The 23,930-nt window shown below is 26.8% G+C and overlaps 3 protein-coding genes across 3 annotated transcripts; all 3 read right to left on the bottom strand.

Annotated features, from left to right (window-relative positions):
- Window positions 1–804: 804 nt before the first annotated feature.
- On the bottom strand, window positions 805–4,519 carry LOC113863907 (protein FLOWERING LOCUS T-like). The gene is made up of 4 exons (XM_027497685.1): window positions 4,186–4,519; window positions 3,978–4,039; window positions 1,476–1,516; window positions 805–1,040 (listed from the first exon to the last, which is right to left on the bottom strand). The coding sequence occupies exons 1-4, from the start codon at window positions 4,384–4,386 to the stop codon at window positions 811–813; spliced, it is 534 nt and encodes a 177-aa protein (XP_027353486.1). The 5' UTR covers window positions 4,387–4,519; the 3' UTR covers window positions 805–810.
- Window positions 4,520–10,017: 5,498 nt separating this feature from the next.
- On the bottom strand, window positions 10,018–16,108 carry LOC113862606 (protein HEADING DATE 3A-like). Its single transcript, XM_027495683.1, has 4 exons — window positions 15,884–16,108; window positions 15,710–15,771; window positions 11,288–11,328; window positions 10,018–10,094 (listed from the first exon to the last, which is right to left on the bottom strand). The coding sequence occupies exons 1-4, from the start codon at window positions 16,082–16,084 to the stop codon at window positions 10,018–10,020; spliced, it is 381 nt and encodes a 126-aa protein (XP_027351484.1). The 5' UTR covers window positions 16,085–16,108.
- Window positions 16,109–20,800: 4,692 nt separating this feature from the next.
- Window positions 20,801–23,619, bottom strand: LOC113861673 (protein FLOWERING LOCUS T-like). The gene is made up of 4 exons (XM_027494640.1): window positions 23,316–23,619; window positions 23,138–23,199; window positions 21,297–21,337; window positions 20,801–21,183 (listed from the first exon to the last, which is right to left on the bottom strand). The coding sequence occupies exons 1-4, from the start codon at window positions 23,511–23,513 to the stop codon at window positions 20,960–20,962; spliced, it is 525 nt and encodes a 174-aa protein (XP_027350441.1). The 5' UTR covers window positions 23,514–23,619; the 3' UTR covers window positions 20,801–20,959.
- Between the last annotated feature and the right edge of the window lie 311 nt (window positions 23,620–23,930).

Raw genomic sequence — 23,930 nt, 5'->3', positions numbered from 1 at the left:
CTCATTGTTTCAAATAATTTATTATCTTAAAATTAAGATGATATTTTTTAATATGTTTTGATTATGTAAAATAAGATAATATAAATAGATTTATATCATAGTTTTGGTGGTTTTATATATAAAAGAAACGGTATTTGATGAGAGTGAGAGTGAGAGGGACGGTTAAAAGAGTATTTTTCATTAAAAAAATTAGTGTTTTTTTAATTAAAAAATATCACATTGTTGTTATTTTATTTTTAAATACTTATATGGAAAATAGTAAAAATAATAACGAGCTTTTTTTACTGTTTCTTATATAAAATATTTGAAAATAAAAGATAAAATAAAGTAACATTTTATAAGTAAAAATAAATTTAATTTTTCAATTAAAATACGTAACTCCTGAAGATTTATGAGCATAAGAAGGGGGTGAAAGATTTTTTTTTTTTTTTCTAAGACATAGTAAAAGAGGAATTATAGTAAGATAGTAAAAGATAAAAATGAAAAGGGAAAAGTGAAAAGTTTATACACTCGAGCACTGCGTATGAAGTATATATCAATCTAGAAAAAAATTTCACACCATTAAACAACTTTAAACTCTTCTTGATATAGTCACACCATAAAATTAATCCAGCATTGCCACAGTTAAATTTAAGTAGGCTTGCAGGGAAGAAAATGAAGCCAACTAGAAGATATAAAGAGGTTTAGATAATTGAAATAGCTAGGGTTGAGTGGCATATGGTCACATTTATTAAGAATATATATAATATGGTACCTACGTGCTTGGCTCTATACTTAAATTATATTACCAATATCTAGAAGGTCTTCATATTATCTCCTCCTTGCATTTCCATCAGTGTCGTTTCCTCGTTTGCAGTTGAAATAGATTGCTGCAACAGGGAATCCAAGATTATAAATCTCAGCAAAATCTCTAGTGTTGAAGTTTTGGCGCCACCCTGGAGCATGCACAGCTTGTCTACTAAACTGACGAAAAAGCACAAAAACAATGCGATGGATCCCTGCTCTTGGTCGTGGATTTTCATAGGGGACAATCTCTTCTCCTGTTAATCATTCATGTTCCCAAAAATAAAAACTCATCTCCATTGTCAAATATCGCTTCTACACAATATTTTATACTAACTTACTTATCAAAATATTTACTGTTTCTCTACTGTAATATTATAATGATGATGACGATGATGGATGATTGATTACGCATACACACATGAATATTCACTAATTAAATTAATATTTTATACTTACAATCGGATTAATTTTTTTCTATCATAGGATCGTAGTAATAAAGTTTAAATTGGTTGCTCTGTTAATATTTTTTATAAAATGTAACCTCAAATTACTTACTAAATAATCTAAAATTACTTTATATTCTGTTAAAATGTTTAAGAAATTTGTAATATAATTTTAAGAAAATTAATAATAAAATGTAAGTAATCCATTTTAGGGAGATATGTAGAAACTAAAGGTTGTGTACTCACCGAAGGTTGCTCCTGTAGTTGCTGGAATATTGGTTACCAACCTATCCATCAACAAGAAAAGATGAAAGTAATCTGTTAATAAATTATGCTGAAGCCAAAAATTGTTTCATATAACAGTTTTATGTCATCTTTGGGTAAATTTCTGAGAAATTTTTATAAAAAAATATTAGTATAAAAATAATAAATTTTTTAATAAGTTAAAAATAATTTATACTTTTTTTTTTTTTGGAAAATTTTTGACAAGTTCTCTCCTTTAATTTTTTTTAAAATTTAAAAAGATAAGTTGTTTTTAAATTATACTTTACAAATTTTTATATAAAGACTTTGCTACAAGTTTACTAAATGTTATATGTTTAAATTTAAGATAAATTAAGAGGAGAGAAGCGTGAAATCATATATTTTTTCAATCCCTCACATTATACACAATGAAAAAAAAAGTTTATGAAAAAGTAACTAATTTGCTTTTATTTTAATAATATTTAGATAATATGTTTTGAAAATTCACCCTACACTTAATCAGTGATCACATGCATATGGTGAGTTAAGTTTTAAAACGTATAGCGTCGGTCGATAAGAGTTTATTTATTTTATAATATTTTGTAAATATTAAATTTTATCAATCTAATAGTTAAAATAAAAGTTTTTTAAAATAAATTAAGCCTACAAAAATCATATAAGTAATAATTAATTAATAATTTATTTGACAACTTTACTTTAATATTCAATATATATTTAAAATATAAATAAATATTAATTATAAATGTATATATTTATAAACATTTAATTTATCTAAAATTTAATATCCATAATAAACAAAAATATATAATTTTAATTAAAATTTAAATTGAAAAAATTAATATTTTTTAAAAATATAAAATAAAATCATTCTCGTTAAAGTTACTCTTAAAATAACTAATCTCCTCTTGTGTTAATGTTATTATATATACCATGAAGTCTACTTTTGCATGTGAAGTGTGAAATGAAAGTGATTAAAAAAGAGTTTAATTTATATATATTCTTACTGTAATTATTTTTATACTATTAATTAATTAAAAATTTAAATATGACTTTTAATAATTACAAAAATCTGCTATTTCAATGATATGATAATTTATCATTAAATAATAGTGTTCTATTATAATTTAATTACATGAATGATTTGGAGTTAATTAGAAATAAAGTAAAAATATATAACTGCATATTTTAAAAAGCATATAATAAAGTATATGTTTGCCAAAAAGAAGGTGCGAAAAAGTTCAGAATATTTGGACGACAAAAAGGTGTTGACAAAAAATTAAAGTTCAGAATATTTAGATGCAATCACGCATGAACATTGACACCATTATGAGAGGAAGTACAAATTTGTAGGGAAATGATGGTCGAAAACAAAATGTGTCCTCATTTTATAGAAATGAAGTCCATAGACCTCATTATTCCTTGAAACTAAAAGACCAAATATTAAGGCTAATATATGCGTCCGTGAATAATTTCAATGACTTATATCTTAAGAAGGTGAGTTATGAGCTTATGATATGTCCATGGCACAAAAACTTTGCAGTGATGTATGAAAGAAGGATCAGGATTCAGTCTCGTTTTTTGTGGAACTGCACGATCCAGTCAAGCAAAATTATGTACTTTTATTTAAATAAAAAAAATTATTTAAATAAAAATACAAAATAACGTGATAAGACAGTGCAATTACGAGACTAAATCCATATCCATAAAAGAAATGCAACATAAAGTCATTGGAATATATGATAGATATTTTCTTGCATTGAAGAAGAGGATGCTAGGTATGATTAAGTCTATTTGAAATTTGGGCAGTTTGCCCAAATTTTGATATTTGATCAGAAGAAAAGAGATGTTAGCCACACACTTTTTATTATCAATTAAAATTTATTAAAAATTTAAAAAATTTAAAAAAAATAATTTAAGAATTAGACATACATAATTTTTATAATTTTTAATAAATTTTAATTAATAATAAAGAATGTATTGCTAACATTTACTGCAATAAAAGAGATGTTACAGAATAATAAGAGCCAAAATATTCTACTAATAAGCAATGCATGCACGGTTATATAATTACTCTTTAAGTGTCACTTAAATAAGTGATTATTATGAAAAAAAAAATAGAAAGAAAATAAAGAGAAACAAAGTATTTATATTTGTGAAAAAAATTAACTTCATTAATGCAGATAAATAAAGAAGTAGAAAAGACAAAAAAAAAATTATAAAAGTTACGTAAATTGAGCTGGACTCTATCTTCACTGATTTGAGTTAAAAGTTACTAAAGTTTTTTAAAATTTTGATTCGTAAGAGTGACTAAACTTGAAAGCTGTTAATACATACATGCTCTATAAAAAAATAATAAAAAATGGCATAGTAATTAGTTTTGAACAATGAATATGTCCAACGTGCATATGCTAGATTAGAAATAACTGGGAAATCCGTGAGTATGCTAATAAATTGTAACAATAAGCCAGCGATTAGGACACTCACCAGTGCAAATATTCCCTCTCATTAGGATTACCTGGGCTAGGTGCATCAGGATCCACCATGACCTGCAAATTATATAAAGCACATGCAACAAAAGTAACCATAACGATCATAAAGCATGCTAGCTAGATAGACAGAGACGTAAAAAATTCGAAAAACCAAAGTGAATGATATAATATAACTCAATACTTATGGAGAGTTGAAGGTATACCAGAGTGTACAAGTTCCTTAGGTCATTTCCACCAACTTCAACTCTTGGTTGATTGACGATTTGAGAGGGCCTGAGCTCACAACAGTTTATAACTTCATTGTTATTGTTATACACAACCCTTAGAGGCACAGAACTCGCAAAGGGGTCAACAATATCTCCTATTATATGTCCAATAACAAGAGGATCCGTTGATCTAGGCATGATATTGATAAACTGTTCTAAGATATATAAACTATTCACCTTGATTATTTTTTATTTCGTGTAGTGAGGGTAATTCCTGTATATGCGGCTATGCCTATTTATACATGCTCTATGGTATATGTGAGTTTAAGATATTTCGCCATCACTAGATTCTGATCTTCTTCTTAGTTTTATTTCTATATCTGTGAAAGTGAGATAATTAAAAGATAGAACCCTGCCTTGTGTGGAAATAGATCTCCCAGAAAGTTGCACTGATGTTATCTGCAAACTTCTTTATTGATGCCATATGCTTGAAGATATTTAAATTGTAGATGTGGTCGAATGACACACTTAAGTTACCTTGGTATGTTAGGTACTCTGTATTTTAAAAGTTTTAAAGGGAACAAACTCGTTACTTGCTTGATAAAAGTAATTTTATTTCAATTAAATAAAAAAAATGTTCTTATTTATATAAACTTTTATTTTGAGATAAGATATTTTGACTTGGTCCTCTCCTAAATTTTACAATCATTTTTAATTTGATGATACTTTGATTATGTCCTCTTATTTTACTTATTTACTTAGTTAAACTATATCTTTTTTTTTTCTTAAGCATTATTTATCATCCCATCTTTCCTCTTGTTTTCTTTTTCTCTTTTTTTTTCCCACTTCTTTTCGTCATTTCTCTTTGAGACGGAGTTAACCAATTATATTCTTTCTTGCTCTATTTTTGGAGTTCATCTATAGAAGAGCGTGTTAAATTCTGAAAAAAATTTACATTATTAAGTTCATTTAAGTGGTTAAATAACCTTTAATTATCGATACTGCTTTTGATAGTTTTCAAAATTAGCAATATATATTTTTAATATGGATACAAATGTAACGGATAGGAAATAGAAACTACAAAATATAGTTTGATGTATCAGGTTTCAAATTCAAAGAAATCAAGTATGTGGTTTATATATGGATATGAAGTTCACGTTGGTATGTCATTTGTTACATTTCACACTATTATTACAAGTCCTCTTTTAAGGAATACTCGATGCATGATATATAATAATATTGTACATTTGTTAAGAGATACCAAGGTTAATGAGAGAATTTGACAAATATATATGTCCAATTAACCAGTGTGATTGTTCTTATATTGTAATTGACTTTGTGGTCATTAGGTGTGGCTACCACGGTGAATGTTAAGGAAGGATTTGGACCATCAAAATCCGTCACATATAACTGTTGTTTGGATCGCAACCTAAGCTCTTCATTGTTACTGCATCTGATGCATTCTGGTTCAAGATGTGGTGGGTGTCTCTATCTCAACCAAGTCGTTTTCTTGATTGTTCCCTCTATTAGTACAACCAAATCATAGCAATTTATGAAAAGCGAAGAACAAAAACTACGTTTCTACCAATCTTCTTCCTTGATTTTATTATTTTTCCCTTCTAACATTGGCAACATGTACGAGACCAAAAAAAAATGTGATAATCAACGTAGAATAAAGAATAAAGTATACACAGATGCGCTATAAAGGTTAGGATTCCTGCATCTGTGGCACCATAGAAGGTTAGAATTTGATCACTCGAATTGATTCATCATATGATCTAAGTTTTTTGGTTCATACAACAATTAAATTTGGCTTCTTATGACTTTTTAAAAAATATATTCTTTTTCCTTTAGATAACTTGATATATTCTTTTTCGATCAAAGCAATCCTAGTTTTGTCCATGCCACTTCTATGTTGAAGACATGCATGCCTAGGCAAAAGCCAGCATGGGGCACCCATAAGACATAGGTCAGTTCATCCCTTTAATTTTTTTCAAAAAGTACCATCTACAAAAATTTGGTGCTAATTATTATGAAACATTTTTATAAATTTTATGGATTATTTATTATTATTATTATTATTATTATTATTATTATTTAAAATTAATAAATAAAGTTAGTAAAAATTTAAATTTAAATTATCAAAAATAAATGTTGACAGTGAGATTCAATTTAATAATATTTTAAAAAAATAAATTTTAACTATTTTATTAATTCTTATTATTTAGTAATAGATGTCTCATAAAAAAAACCTGAAAATTTATTAATGCATTTGAGGTTAAATTAAAATTCATATTACTGCTGAATGGTGGCAATTCGGTATAATTTGAAAAAAAAAAAAATTAGAACTTAATTGATTAGACTGGAAGGTGAGTTAACTTCAACTATTAATGTGCGAAATTGGAAGTTTATTTGGAAAATTAACCATGATTTTTTTCATTTATAATTTTTAGACCTACTCTACATCTTTCTAAATCTCTTTCTTTCTTTTCTTAATCACAATCCTGTTATTTTTAATTTTTTTCTCATTTTTATTCTTGTCTCTTTTTTTTTCTTAAAATATATGTGACATAAAGAATGTGAATAAAAAAAAACATTTTCAAAAACAATTGTAGAAGAAAAAGCTTGGCTGATAGAGTGAAATACATTTAAGAAATGAGATGGTAACTTATCTATAAATATGAAACCTTGCTATATATTGATAATTTTATACGTTAGAAATTATATTTTAACATGACCTATTTTCATATCCTACCCCACTCCTTTTATGCTATAAAATGAGAGAAACAAAATATGACTTCAACCTCAATTTTATTTTATTTTTGTATTCTTAATTACGCCTCTTTATATGATCATGTTCTTCCTTCAAGGATGTAATACTATTTATTCTTATAACTTGGACTTTTTCTCTCTCACTTTTTTAACATTTTTATTTTTAAATATGTTTGTATTGATACTTTGATACTAAATGAAGAAATTACAATAATAATGACATATGTTAGAAGGAGACTTCTTCACTTGTCCTAACAAGTTTTTGTTCATCAAGGAGCCTAAGGTTTACAACTAAAAACAATAGGTTTGTAGAGTTGTTATTTTTTTATATAGTTTCAAAATTTTACAAACTAGGTGTTTAATGTTTTGAAATTCCATCCTTAAAAATCATTACTCGAAACACAATAGAGTTGAATCTCTTTTTCGTCCATCCAAACATCACCCGCAATCTTTTATTTCTACTTTTTCAATCATGTTCGCAGTCCACCAATAGCCCCCGATCATCGTCAGGGTTGTTGTATTCACCTGCACAACTATCAAAGAAATTGGCAGCGACTACACAAGATTGGTTACACTATGAAGCTTAGACCACTTGCAGTGATGCTTCTGATGTGATGGTTGGGGTTAGAAAAGCATGACAAAGTGAATAGAAAGTTGAGGCGATTGGCTTTAGTGATTCATATAAATCGTGCAATTAATGTCTCTGCTTGAAGACCCTTGGTCTTTATTATTTGTGTTGTATACCAACATATTAACACAAGAATAGATTGACAAGGTCCTTGGTCTTATAATTCATTTGTTATGGGAATTGTTGACTTGTATTTTTTGGGATTGGTTGTGAATCTCTGTGAGTTTTAAGGCATTATTTTGGATAAATGTTACATTCTACATTTAGGTGTTTGGCTCTTTGAATGTCAAATTGGAGATGAGGTGTTAGTACATAGATATTTTTGCTTTCAAAGAACAAATTGTTTGTTATAAACAAATTTAATAGTAATATATAATTATAAACTCTTTCTAATAATGTCACATAATTTTTATTATTTTAAGAAATGCAATAAAATTTTTACTCTAATTTATTAACTTTGAAACATTTTCAAGTAAAATTCACAAACATATTACACATTTTTATATTTATTATTTATCTCTAAAAAATTTCCGACAACTTATCATCAAACTAAAACATGCAAGATCCGCAAAAAGGGAACAAGTTAGAGTTACTATATCAACACCAATTACTATCAAATGACACACTTGAGTTGCTAATTGATAATTTAATGTGGGTCCCACTTCTTTTATGTTTAAGGTTTGTTATCAAAGACTCTAATTTAGTCAAAATTCTATTTCTAAATATAAAATTACAATAACTTGGATGTAATTTTCAGTTAAGTAATCTTTTGAGAGTGAAGATCTATCACCGAATAGCTACAAGGGAACAAAATAATTTTCAATACTCACAAGTTGGGCTTGAGCAAGGTGGTGGAGCCTTCAACTAGGTTAGAAATTATATTATGCATATATATATATATATATATATATATATATATATATATATATAGAAGGGTCTTGTGGTGAGGCAGAGAGGAATTTGAAAATGTGGGACCTTTCTGAGTCTTATACTAATTGTTCCCCTATCGCGATTCGCGAGTGATTTATGTATGAAATTTCAGGAATCAGAATTTGGTGTTTCATCCTCACATTTTGTGGTCTTGCAAAGATACTTTGTAGGGATAAAGATAGAAAGTGAGAGAATCATCTTTAAAACATCCGAACACCAAACTGTTCGGTTTTTTGTTTTTTCCTTATTTAAGATTGTTGGTTAATAACAATAATAATTCTAATATATGACAAAAAGAAGTCCATAATTCTTTTACCATAATTAAACGCAAAATCATTATTCTCCACCCAAAAAAGCGATAGAGAGAAATCCCAAGAATCCAAAGATCCATCAATATAATCTAAAAAATAAAAGTAGAAGGGCCGAAAGCAACGCCAAGCCCTTGCATTCTTGTCTCTACTCTTTCTTTATTGTTATTTCCACAAGGCAGCTATGTTTTTTTTTTATATTATTATTATTATTAAGATTTTCATTATTTAAATTATTATTATTAAGATACCTTGTGCTATTACAAAATAAACACCTTTAAATGTCCCATTTGTTAATATACAAAACTTCCTATCTCTTTCCCTCTTTCTCCCCATGCACCATATACATTGGCTGCGTCTCTCCTCACAGCCAACATCTTCTTGTGTTCTACTCCAAAGCTACATTATTTCTTTGCATTCGTTACAACGAAAAATCAATTTTGAATATTATTATGCAGCATTAATTTACCTCCCTACACTTGCATGGTCACATGCACCTTCTACACTTTATATTATTTTCTCCTTGAACACACCAAAAGAATGATGTGGTACAAGCAATTCCCGTAATATATGTTCGAGGTGTTTGAAACATGAATACTAGAATGTTTTCCCTTGATGTTATGTTCTTATTAAAATGAACATATTCTCATTCACAAAGGGAGGGCACAATAACTAGATACTCATTTTTCATTAACACATATTTCCTATTGCCATACTGAATTAAATTTCAAACTTAATGCTCACAATGAACTTCTGTAAATAATTGATTTGTGGGGTAGCTCAAATAGCTCTGCATCTCAAAATCTTTTTTGGTTTTAAACTTAAAATAGTTAAATATTTTTATAAAACATTACCTTTTTGTAATCAATGGACGAATCTCATTTAACTTGCAGTTTTCATGGATTAACCAACATAGGCATCATATTACATTGATTAAAATTTTACTTGGTCCAAGTCTGTATATGAAATGATCAATCTTCACCAAGCGACCCATACAGATAACTCTAGTTTCTCTCTCTTTATTCTGGGTCAAAATTTTCTCTTAGATTTATTGTTCGGCCATCTCCTTGCTTTCAAAATCTGTAGTGCTCCACATTTTCGGGCTTTTGCAGGATGCTTGTGGGCCTTAGTTTGCATTTTGTAAGATTAAAAATATTATTGTAGTTTTTTTTCTGCCTGAAAATTTTTCTTTTATTCAATTATAAGAAAAACAATACGATGTATTCCTGCTGTTGGTCGTGGACTCTCATACCTCACAATCTCTTCTCCTATTTAATACCATTAATTAGTAATATCAATTGATTACAACAAAGAAATGTACAATACACATGCATACGTTAATATTACTTGATTTAATATCTGCTAATACCAATTTTTTAAAAATATCATGTAATTATTAAGAATATCAATAAATGAAACTATAAAATATATACAAATTAATATAACACCAAATAATGAGTGATATTGTTAATATTAAAGTTAAATGACACTCTATCATAAAAATCCGAGAACATAAGGTGGGCACACTGTCAAATATTTATCAATTATTAAGATAATTAATAGTATAAAAAAATTTCGAAGAAATCCCATCTCCTCCTATAGCTTTCAATTTATATAGAAAGAAGATAAAGACACATTTTATCATGACAAAAACAGTTTTATGAATTGTAATACATTCTAAGATTAATTTTACATTTTTATTTTAGTCTTATCTTATTTAATATATCATTTTATGTAACATTCTCATTTATGTTATATTAAATTTAACTTTTTATGAGCTTTTTTTTTATCGTTCAACAGTCAATTTTATGAAATATTGTATCTATTATAGCCATATGATAAAATTATTCTTTAAATTTGCCTAGTACTTTTTGTTAAATATAACATATAATACATTCCTTAACTTCATCCATTCTGCTTAAATCTTTTAGCTTATATTTTTCTTTATTTTTCATTATTCTGTATGATGGACTCAATAATTCAACAACTGTATGACTTATATAAAGTACGTTTAATTAAACTATTTACTTTTTAAAAATAATATAATATATATATATATATATATATATATAAGAAGTTGCTAATAATATCTAAATCTTTTGTTGATCATTGGCAAGACAATTAGAAGACATGTAAGTATCATTGATGTTAACTTTAAGACACATTGAACATTAATGATTTGAGTGAAACTTTGAAAATTATAAATATATATATATATATATATATATATGAAAAATGTATACAAAAATAATTTCAAATATTTGAATTTAAAATTAAGAATTAAAGAATATTCAGATGTATTTTTTTTCTAAAAAAGTATAGACTATGGATTATAATTGCTTTCAGAATAATATATTTAAATATAATTTATCAAAATAAATACATAAAGTAGTTAGATAAAAAGTGGCCCAAACAATTTAAGAGAGAAAGAGAATAGAAAATGAAAGCGAAATATACGCACCGAAGCTTGCGGCTGTAGTTGCGGGAATATTGGTTACCAACCTGCGTATCCAATGCGGGTCATAACGAAGTTACAGCTAATAACTTGTATTTATTTTTATTTTTATTTTCATTTGAAAATACTTACCGTTTTAAAAGGTTTGAATTTTAGAAATTTTAAAATTCATTAATTGAAATTGGTTTATTATAATTATCTTTTGATTTTCTTTGTAATATTAATTGATAATCTTTAATGTTTTTCAATTTTATAAAAAGTTGATTAAAAACATATTGATAGTGTAAATATTTTTTACATGGTCCGTACTTAATTATGAATTATCATATTAACAATAATTCTTAACAATGTAAAAGTTTTTACTCTAATGATTTACCAATTTGAAACTCATGATCAAACGCTAACAATTATTCTGAAATAAATAATATAAGTATTGCTATACTTACTTTTTTTCATAAACTTCACTACTGGGCAATTATTTTCTCTTATATATGCATCAGGTATATCAAATATGGAACATTCAACATGTTTTCCTATGTGTTTTTATTACTTATAAAACATATATTAAATAATTTTAGCATTTTATTATAGTAAAGAATCTCTTTTTATAACTTTTTTCTATTTTTATGTTTTGAACTTATGCACCCCGTACATATGATAAGAAAATTAATATAAGGATAACTTTTCACTATTTTTATTTAACATTATTTTATCAATAATTATTTATTAAGCTCACTTTAGAAGTGAAGGATGAAATTGAAAAAGAGAATTAAAAAGATATAATTTCAATTACATTATATAAACGAATACCTACAAAGTTAACTCTCTCTTTTTTATGAGCGTTAAATATATTATTGGATGACGTGGAAATTGTTTGTCTTTACTGATGTTTTAGTCTTTTGAGAATATGTTTGATGTCATTTTCTTAATTTTATTTTTTACTTGAGCTTGATACTTTAAATTTTTTATATTTAATATTAATTTTCTAACTTTTAAACGTTAATTAAAAAATCATTTTTTATTATTATATTTGACTGCAATAATTATATAGAAAGAAAAAGAAGAAAATGATGAAGACAATAATAATAATAATAATAATAATAATAAAAGGTAAATAAAATAGTTAAATATAATTAACATATAATGTATTTCATTAGCATTTAAAAGTCAAAGGATCATAATAAAAATGAGAGATTAAAATACAATAAAAAATCAAATCAAATTAAAATAAAATAGAAGATAAAATTAGAAAATTAACTTACTAATTTTCTGAAATGAAAAATTTATGGTTGAAATTGACATCAAGAAAGACTATTACTAATGGTCTGACTTCGATTCCTTTAAAACTGTAATTTTCTTGCAATTTCCAATCCCCATTTCAATATTTTGAGCTATTGTGTTAAGTATTGGTCGAAAACTTTACTTTTTAGCTTGTTAGTAATTTTAAATAATCTAAAATAGCTTGTTATTCGCTTCTTCTGTGCACTTTTCACAAGTGTTATCATTTTTATCCCTTAAGGCATACTTTAAAAGCTATTTCCTTTTAAGAATATGTATTATAAAGTTATTCAGTTAACATGAGATAACAAATATAATTTTGTTAGGTGCAATGATGATAAGCGTCATCTTAAACGAGCAAAGCCATGCAATAGACCTCATGACAATTATTGTTGTCTAATAGTATAGACATATCCTCCTCACATATAACAATTATTATTTATTTAAATTAAATAAATTAATAGATAGACACTTATTTTATATGCAAAAATTATTTTGCAACATATTATTATACAGTGTTACAACACGATATCAGGTTAAGGCACTGGTGATTTACTAATATGGGTAAGAGGACGAGAATTATCGAACAATACCAAGTTATATTGCTCTTGATGAAGACCTATACGCATTGTTAGGTTCAATGCATAAGCTGACTGCAAGCTCCTACCTAATCCACCTCTACGTGCTTCCATTTGTTGTGTTTCTTACCCTAGGGTTTTCAAAACCATCTTCTAACATTCAATCATCATACTCATGCTATCTATGATCATAAGACTCACCACATAGATATTAAGAAGCAACCTAACGATGATGACACCGATGAAGATATATAATTGCTGGTAATATATATTTTTATGAAACATAGTCACGATTATTATGATCATGTTTCTAAGTTAGAATAGAATAAATTAAAATAAGCCATACATTATGTATGCTTTTAAAATAATAAGTCTTTTGTTTTAAGTTATATATACTCGCCACAAACACTGTATTTCAATCTACTTTTTTCTTTAAACTTTTGTCTTAGAATATTATGAGATTAGGTAGTAACTTTAGAGAATGTGAATGTATTGGAGTGATAGAATGATTAAGAAAAGAATTTGTGTTTAAGTTTTCATATTAACTTGTGTTGTGATTACATTATATTATCTATCTAAAGGGACTTTTTATATTAATTTTTGTATTGTGATTATATTATTTTATATATTTATCTTAAGAATTTCTTAAGCAAAATCTCTGACATTTTTCTGAACATCTAATACAAATTATGTTAATTATAAAAAGAATATCTTTCAATTGATGAAAGATAGGATATTTTCTAAATTTCTTTTATCTTTAACGTAGTCTATGTATTACCTAATATTATTTACTTGGTTAACTTTAAAGGTTTAGGTCATGCAATTATTATACATGTGATCAAATCACAATTTCAAGAGGCATATATTGGAGAACCATTTCTCGCACTATCTATGACCAATGGTATGGTACCCACATGAACTTCACGGAGAAGGACTCCAAATAATTATTTGACATTCTTTATGACACTCTATATAGGGCTAATGCCCTTTTGGAAGAACCTTTCACCAATTTAGAGACACGCAAGTTTATAAAGATAGCTGCTTAAGAAAAGAAAAACAAGGCTTTGCGAAAAAATGTTGATTTCTCCATATTAGGGGATCAATCTTAATTGATGTGCATGTTCATTTAGAATATTCAAATTTATTCTATATATCATTACTAATTTATGTCTATTATTTTTAGAAAAATGTTAGTAAATATAATTTTAAATATATTATTCATTATTAATTAAAATTTCTTGAAAATCATAAAAGTAAAGTAAATTTGTCTCTTAATTTAATGATTCTCATTATTTTCAATAAACTTCAATTAATAACTAAAAATATGATTATATATATTATTTATTTATTTAAATACATATATTATATGAAACTTTTTAAGTTTAGTAAAATTTATAAATTAAAATAATATATATTTTATCATATTAAACAAGATTAAATTAAAGAAGAGCATTTTTTAAATTAAGAAAAATTATGAAAAAGTTAAATTTTAAAATTAAAATTATAACAATTACAAATTTTAGTTTACTTAAAAAAGAAGGAACTTCAATTTGTTATATATATCAAAATTTAAAATTAAAAAAATATTTTAAAGGTATAAGAATAAAATAAAAATAAATAAATATTTAATAAAAAAAAGTGACATAACGATGCATAAGAAAGAAAATATTTTAAAAAAATATTCTTACTGAAAATAAATTTAAAAAATCTTTTTTGATAATAAAGATTTAAATTTGATATATAAAAACTGATTATCGAACTTTCATTCACTAAAGATTCAACCTTTTTCGTTATTCCACCTCATTTGCCGATGAGGATATTACTAATGGAGTTTACATTGCAAAAAGATCAGTTTTGAGGGAATTTTTTAACCCAACTAAGATAAAGTTGTTTTATTTTTTCATTCTCACGAACTAATTTCGTTTTTTCAACCGAGACGGATGCAGAGGTGGGGAGAAGAACCCTATCATGTTATCATGCTCATCTATATAATATAAACCCACTCAATTTTGATTTAATCTGGGAGAACTTTTATAAAACACTTATAAAAGATTAAAAATAAATTAAAATTAATTCATACATCTTATACTTTAAAGAAATTAACTTAAAAATAAAAATATAAGTTAATTTTTATTTTAAATTTTTTTTCTTTCTAAGAAAACTTCTTTGAAAATTTACTCGAACAAAACCTTTGTCCAATTTGAAGGATAAAAGTAGAATTGATATTCATGTCAACTATAAAAAACTCAATTGACTTGGATTGGCCTTCAAGTTAATATCTTTCTAACTCATTCATTCGAAGCAACTTGAATCGTATAGGTTTTTCAATTTTTAAAGTAAATATTGTAAAAAAAGTTAAATATCTACGTGACTTAATAACATCACCCAAGGCATAATAAATTTGATGATATAATATTTTTCAAAAATCAACCCAACATTAAAATTTTACTCAAACCTCCATCACATACTTCTATTTAAAAAAGTTTACATGCAAAAGGTCAACTAGGGTTGCCGCAGCCGTGGCATAGACATTAATAGACACGCAGAAGCAAGCGACAGGGCACTTTCTTACCAGTGCAAATATTCTCTCTTATGTGGATCAACTGGACTTGGTGCATCAGGATCCACCATGATCTGCAAAATGCATGCAAGTAATTAACTAACCACTATAGCAATAGAGAGGTAGAATTTTCAAAATGACACAGTGAAAGATATAACCAAAACTTGGGAATCGAATCGACGGTACCAGAGTGTAAAACGTCCTGAGGTCATCTCCACCAACTTCAACTCTTGGTTGGTTGACAATTTCTGAGGATTTGAACTCACAACAGTTGATAACTTCTGGGTTATTGTTATACACAACCCTCATAGAAACAGAATTTGTAAAAGGCTCCAAAACATCTCCTATTACACGTCCAACAACAAGAGGGTCCGTTGATATAGGCATTATATTGATAACCTTTACCCATTGTGTTTTTTGTTGGGTTTAATTAGAATGGCGCAAATGCCTATGCCTATTTATACACGATTTGGTGAGTGGGTCGTCTGTGGAAAAGAAGCATCTCTCTTAAAAGTTGCAACCAAACTAAAAAATAAAGGTTCTTGAGTTCAATGTAAATAATTGCCTAGGTGAAAGAACCTAATCGGTTTGGTCCACGTCCTTGTGGATGATCAAGATTAATTTTATTTAAATTTGATTGGGTTTGTTTATTTGTAATTATATGATTAATTACGTTTAATGCATGTTTTAACCCTTCTTATGAGTGTGTAATGCAAGCACGTAGATTTGCTTAAATTTTAGGACTGAATATTATTTTTATTAAAATATGGGCATTAAAACTAAACAAAATATTTGGGGACTAAAATAAAAATGTATTAAAATACAATAGTAAAAAATATTTTAAAACTTTTTTTAATAAAGATCTCTGAATCTTTTTATTATAAGACATTTTTACCATGCACTATTCCATTAAAAAACGTCACACAATCGTTAATGAGAATATTGATGAAGTAAATTCTAAACAATCAATAATTTATATGTATATATGTACGTATGTACAATTTTCTATACATGATTGCGCACGATCCCTTACGGCAAAAGCAAATTGCGTCACCTTTCATCGTCCAAGTATACGGTGTTAACAGAAATATCGAATAATGCATATATTATCTGCAGGATTCTCCCACAAAGGTCAAAGAAGATTATTCGTATTAGTAAAGAGATCTTAATTAAAATATAAGTCATACATATGTAAATTTTTGTCGATTACTTCTTATATAAATGTGAAAATTGTATCCTTTTTCTTAACGAAAAAGAATGGTTGTAAAATATATAGCTCTAATATTATCGATCAGAATGTAAGCGACATGCCAAAAATCCCGAAGGATAAGACGAGGCATACCAAAAGTTCTGCTATAGAATATTCACGTAAAAGGATTTATCGGCACGAAAAATACGTTTTGGTATTCTCTTTGCCTTGTGAGAAAGGATTAGTAGTTTTGGAAATAACTCTCCAAATAAGGAAATGTCACGTTCATGTCAATGAGGATTTTCTTATGTTCCCTCACCTTGCTTTTATACGCGGAACATAGAACTTTTCTACAAATTCAAATTCTCTGTAACATCTTTCGTTTTCATCTATGCAATTAAGAAAAACACTAAAAACGATATTAAAAAACATCGTTTTTTAACCCTTAGGTTTAGAAAATCCGTTTCAAATTTATAAACTAAATTGTGTTTTTTGAAAAATTGAACTGTTGCTGCATTATTCAGCTTAGGGGAGTACTCAATGAGATTTGATTTTTCAGAATATTTAATATGTATGAAAAAAAAAAAGGTGGAGGAATTTTTTTGGGGCTACGTGGAGGAATGTTAAGATGGGAATTTGAAAAATGTGGGACCTTCAATGCCTTTTAGCATTTTGGAGGTTTTTCTCCTTCTCGCTAGCAAGTCATTTGAAACTGAGGAATCAGAATGTGTTGTTTCATCCTCACATTTTGTGGTCTTGCAAAAAGATACGTTATGGGGATGAAGATAGCTTCATCTGCCAATAAGCATTCTCTGAGCATTAATGGTATCTCGCGTTAGCCCAAAAAGATGATAACCACATTCATGACACTTACGGCTAAACCCCTAAAAATGATTCACTAGTGCACCATTTAACTTCCAATAACCCAAGTTTGATATAACCAATTTTTTAACATGTACTACAAATACACAACAAGAATTTATATATAATAATAATTTTTATTGACACTTGCAAGATATAGTCAGAATACAATACATTAATGAAGGAAAGAAGAATAATTAAGAAAGCAAATTAAATACTTTCCAATGTATTGCTTATGATCAGTTGTAAGGAAGAGGGGTGTGTTGACAATGGCAGAGCAACGGAGGAGTTATATTTATATTCTCTCTAAGGCCCAATTCAATGAATATCTTAGGAATATATCGGAGTTCATATAGGCATCGTTCTCATGCAAATGGAAATGGACATGCGGTATATTTGGACGGTGGAAAGTAGCAATGTTTAATTTTGACTAATTTGAGCAAAAAGAAAGTGAATTCATTTAAAGAACTTTCAATTTGTTCTTGTTGATTCTTATAGATTTTTCTATATCGAAATTCATATAGGCATCGTTCTCTTGCGTATTATTCTAATAGATTTTTCTGTTAATTTGGACTTCAATCACTAAAGTGCAACTCATCTCATGACCCTTATTTTAGGTTAACTTGTTTGGCTTTATTATTATTATTATTAAATCACTCTTTTCTTATTGTTCATGTTTTCTGAAATCTAAGGGAAATAATAATAAAGAAGAAGCAGCCAAAGTAAAGAATATTTCCTGTTCTTGATCTAGACTTCTCTGTTGTCTTCTTCTCGCCTGTAAGTTCTTTGTGGTTAATTTGTTGTGGTATTTTGGGTCAAGATTAATTGTTGGTACGTAACTCCATTTGTTACAAGCGTGTAATGCCAAAATACCATTCTGTGTATTGTTAGATTCTAAATCACAAAATACCATTTTATAGTTTGCTGTGGTATTTTGGGTCAATTTCTGAATCACACCTCCCAATCCAGATTCTTATAAGCATGTAATGCCAGCAAGGCTTTATTATTCTTCTGGTTCATAAATATGATTACATGCTAACAAGTGGGCATTCAACAAAATATGTTAAATCTCCTTTATATATATAAATCATCAGATGAAAAGGACTTCATCTTCGCACAACTACGCCTTACAGATCTTTCTTTAGATTTTTTTTTAAATCAGAAAATAAAAATAGATGATTTCGATGATAAAAAGACACTAACATCCAAGATTGAATATAAATAAAGGATGAAGATTTATTTATAGTTAGATACCTATCATCAACTTAACTCAAAGGTTTATTAGATACGCGTTCTGTGGAAGTATAGATATTATGATAATAAATAATTTTAAAAGAGAAATATTAATAATATATTTTTTAATATATATTTTTAACAAACTCTTAATTATTGTTTAAAAATTATAAAGATTATGTAATTTAATTTAATGTATATCTATCATATTTTTATAGTCCTTAATAAATTTTAGACAATAATTTAAAATATATTTAAAAAGTATATTAATAACATTTCTCTTTTTATAAATTAAAGTTCGATTAATCTTCTTTCATTGTTAGAATAAATATTTTATACTATTAATTATTTGATTAATATTTTGATATAACCTTTAAAATAATTACTATAAAAGTTATTTTTAATAATATAATACTCAAAACTAAATAAAAATATAAATAATATTTACAGTATCAATGTTTTTTAATTATTTATATTTATGTAACTATAGTTTTTTAGTAATGTGATTTATTATCTTGTATTTATAAAATATAAATCAATAAGTGAAAAACCGATTCCATTCAATCCTAAATTGAGCATGAAGGCTTCAACATCCCCTCTTATTGATTTAGGGAAAAGTACGGTTTTGTAAGCATTGATTATGGGTAATTGAGTATAAACAACTCAATCAACCTTTTATTTTCACAACATTGCATCATTTTAACTATTAGCAAATCAATCAACATTCTCATTCCAATCCAACAAGATTAAAAGTATCTTAAATGAACTCACATTCTCATTCCATTCGTCTATGATATTCAAGCTTCATCTAATTCGATATGATTATTTATCTAATGAGACAACTTGTACAAATTCCATTTACTTTGACAACTTCTCATAACATATCAGTAAAAAAAACCGGTGAAACCTACGATAAAGAAAATTAAAAAAAATGGAGTAATTTTTATTTTTATTTTTATGCTATTACGTGGAGCAAAAGCAAAACAAAATAGGAGTATGTTGTTATTATCTGTTTTAGGCTGATCCACGGCCTAGCCTAACCACAGGCCCAAGAATGTATTTTGTTTGTTGGGTCGACCCAAACACTAAACTGCTCTGTGTCACAATGCTTTCGGGCTGTAAGTGATAATGGGCCTTAGCAGAATGTTTGAATTTCTGTTTATCAAAATAAACAAAGGCTACTTGACCAAAAGAGAAACACCAAAGGATAGTGTTTGTTTTTATCTATATTTTGATTGAACAAAAATATAAAATAAATAAATAATATATAAATGTTAACTTTGTTGAAGCAATGTGAATGTGTGTTAGTGTTGAAAAAAATATTAATTAAATTTGAGGGGCTTTAGAGCTTACTTTTCCTTTCATTACTCATTTGAGAGGATGCACATACTTTCAAATCTTATGCCAAAAGTACTTTCTAATTTTAATGTTTAAATTCTGCCCGAAAGATAGAAAAAACGATATACTCAAATCATGGTTGTGTACTTTTTTAGATAACAACAAAAGTATTTTCTAATTTCAATCCTTTAATTTGGTTAAAAAGGAGATTCAACTATTGTTAGTAGCACAATGTTGGTCGGGGAAAAGTTTAAATTCTTATTTTATTATTTGAAAATTTTGTATATTTTTGCTTTTACATATAAGATTATTTATAAAATTTAATATCTCTAGTGTAAATTTGTTACAATTTTATAAAATAAGATATCAGAAACAAGAAAAAGTTAAATGAAAAAAAAACAGAAAATTTTACACTTATAAACACTAAAATCACATTTATATCTATATATTATCGGCATCATACTCTTTCAGGGCACAAAGTTTGAGAGAGAGGCTTCCAATCGCCATAAAAAAATTGAAGAGGCTTCAAATGTGTTACACACTAATATTGATTGAGACAAAGTGCGTAGCGTCACTTGATCAACCTTATTGATGTGTTATGTTTGCTAAATTGGTTATATCAAAGAAAGGTCATCATCACATTATATCCTTCTTCCACCCCAACCACTTTCACGTTGGCAATTGAAATACACAGAAGCCACTGGTAATCCAAGATTATAAACCTCAGCAAAATCTCTAGTGTCGAAATTTTGGCGCCATCTTGGAGCATGCACGATTTGTCTACCCAATTGTCGATACAACACAAAAACAATACGTTGGATCCCTGATGTTGGACGTGGACTTTCATAGCTCACTATCTCTTCTCCTATAAAATTCAGTATGTAGCACTTTTCACATAGTTTAAATAACAGAATAAAAATTAATGTCTCTCATTTTACAAGATTTGGTGTGTGTATGTGGTAAAAGTTGTGTGCGTACCAAAGGTTGCCCCTGTAGTTGCTGGAATATTGGTCACCAACCTAGGCATCCATTGCAGAAAATAATGTATATATCAGTGAATTTTATAATTCACCGCAAAATATTTTTCATATTATATCTACAATTTTCTTGGTGTGTCATCTTGTGAGTTTTATAATGCTTGATAGTCATTTTAATTTAGTAAAGTCGAGTAGTGAATAATTTTAGGAAGTGCTACATTGAGCAGAATCCGGAACAGAATGGTATTCTCAACAGAGAAATGCTAGTTGCTTATTTTTCAATAACATATCGTATAAAAAGGAGATTTAGGAGAGAGAAAGAGAGAAAGAAAGAAATAGGTGATAATAAGAAAGATGATGAAAAGAAGTTAAAAGAAAAAAAAATAGTATAATAGAAACAATATCAATCCCATAATTATAAGATACCTTGCAACATGTTCATTTTAGAAGATAAAAAAATGAATATGAAAATTGTTTATCATGAATAAAAATATAATTCATTATGTATTAATTTCTAAGCATATGCTTTAAATATTATTTTTGATAAATTTGTAGCGTTAAATTTTATAATTCTAGTGATTTATTCAATCTCAATGTCATTAAAGTATAGTACATATTTCTTACACATATTGAATTTTGTTGTTATTAAAATGCGCCTAAAAGTATTTGACAAAATTATGATAAATATTTATTAAATTTTTTGTTAATAATTAGTCTTGAAAGTTAAGAAGTTAAAATTTAGTCTATGTCGTTAACTTTTTTATGTTAAGTGTTGAACTTGAACGAATAGTTAGTTCAAAACTTCACATGATATACCATGTTATTTAATTTTTTAATATTTTATTATTTAAAATTAATATTTACAAATAAATTTTTAAATATATTTTAAATATTTACAATTTAGCTTTCAAACTCACCTATTTTCTTGTTTCCCTTAACCCCCAACCCTTCCCCTTTTCCAAACCTCCACCCTATTTCCACTTCACAACAAACATCAAATTTTTTTAATTATCATGTAATTTGTTAAATATAATAGTAAGTTATAAAAATTCTTGTAAGTTTTGTTGAATTATGTAATATTAGTTTCATTTGGCTAGAATTCTTCCACTGATTTATAAATAATGGGCTTCATAAATGTTTGAAGAAATGGTTATGAAATTTTACAATGAGTTTGGTGTGAAAAATGAGCGTTGGAAGGAGATTTGAGTTTAAGAGATTTTTTTTTAAATATTTTAAATATGTTTAAAAATTTATTTATAAATATTAATTTTAAATAATAAAATATTAAAAAATTAAATAATATAATATATCGTGTGAGAATGTTAAGTTAACTATTTATCAAGTAACTTAATACTTAATATAAGAAAGTTGACATCAGAGATTAAATATTAACTTTTTAATATTTTAAAAATTAAATTTTAACAAAAAATATTTATAAAAATTTATTACAAAATATATTATATTATAAAAATCAGTCACATGTTTAAACTTTTTAAAATTAAGATAATAATTTTATGTTATTTTTAAATATTTTTATTAAATGAATTGAGATACAGTGAATTAATGAGTTTGGTGTGTTTTATAGGTTGGTACTCTTTATAATGACTTCGATAATTTCTCCTCCTTGAACTAGTTAGTTTGCAATTAACCTATTCTAAATTCTAATATATACAGTAGAGTAATTATACACTTGTAAATATTTTATAAGGGTTTTTACAATTTAACAAAAAAAAATGTTGAATAAAATGAGAAATGTGAGGAAAAAAATTAGAAAAAGATGCAAAATTATATTGTATTGGTTCGTTACTTGATGTGTGATTAGGGTTGAAAGAAGGCATTTACCAATGCAAATATTCCTTCATATATGGGTCACTTGGGCTAGGAGCATCAGGGTTCACCACTATCTGCGCATTGCATGCAATAAGCACACCATTATTTCAACAACACTATAACGAGCTTGCCACATAGATGTAGGATTAACGAAAGACTGAAGTGAAGAATGTATGGAAACTACGCATACCAGACTGTAAAGGATCCTTAAGTCATCTCCACCAATATCAACTCTTGGTTTGTTGACGATTTGGGAAGGTTTAAACTCACAAGAGTTGATAACGTCTGAGTAGTTATAAACAACTCTCAAAGACACTGAACTCGTAAAGGGGTCCAAAACATCCCCTATTACACGTCCAAGAACAAGAGGGTCCATTGATCTAGGCATAGTTTAATATTGATAAGCTTTAACTTGGAATTATTAGAATGGGAGAAGTACTTGTGCATATTTATATACGTTCTGATGTGTAGTCAATAGATTCTTGTTCTTTTATTCTTCTAAGATTTATTTCTATATTTGTAAAGAAAGAAAGAAAGAGGAGAGAAAAAAAAGGATGTACCATGTGTATAAAAGAGGTATCTTTTAAGATTATATTTAGATATTTAGTAGTGGTTGAAATTAAATGAAAAGTTAAGAAAAAGTAAAATAATGTTGAGATATATTTTTTATTTCTGTATTTTTGTAAAAATTTTAATTTTGTTTACCTAAATTTAATTTTAAATTAAATAACTTTTTTATGGCAAAACTATATCTTTTATCCTTTAATTTATTTATTTTGATTTTTAATTTTTAAAATTTCTAATT

Source organism: Abrus precatorius, unplaced genomic scaffold, assembly GCF_003935025.1.
Source record: "Abrus precatorius isolate BTA unplaced genomic scaffold, Abrus_2018 Scaffold3, whole genome shotgun sequence".
In the NCBI taxonomy this organism is placed as follows: Eukaryota; Viridiplantae; Streptophyta; class Magnoliopsida; order Fabales; family Fabaceae; genus Abrus; species Abrus precatorius.
Note: the sequence above shows the minus strand (reverse complement) of the source record. Positions and strands in the feature narration are given on the sequence as shown.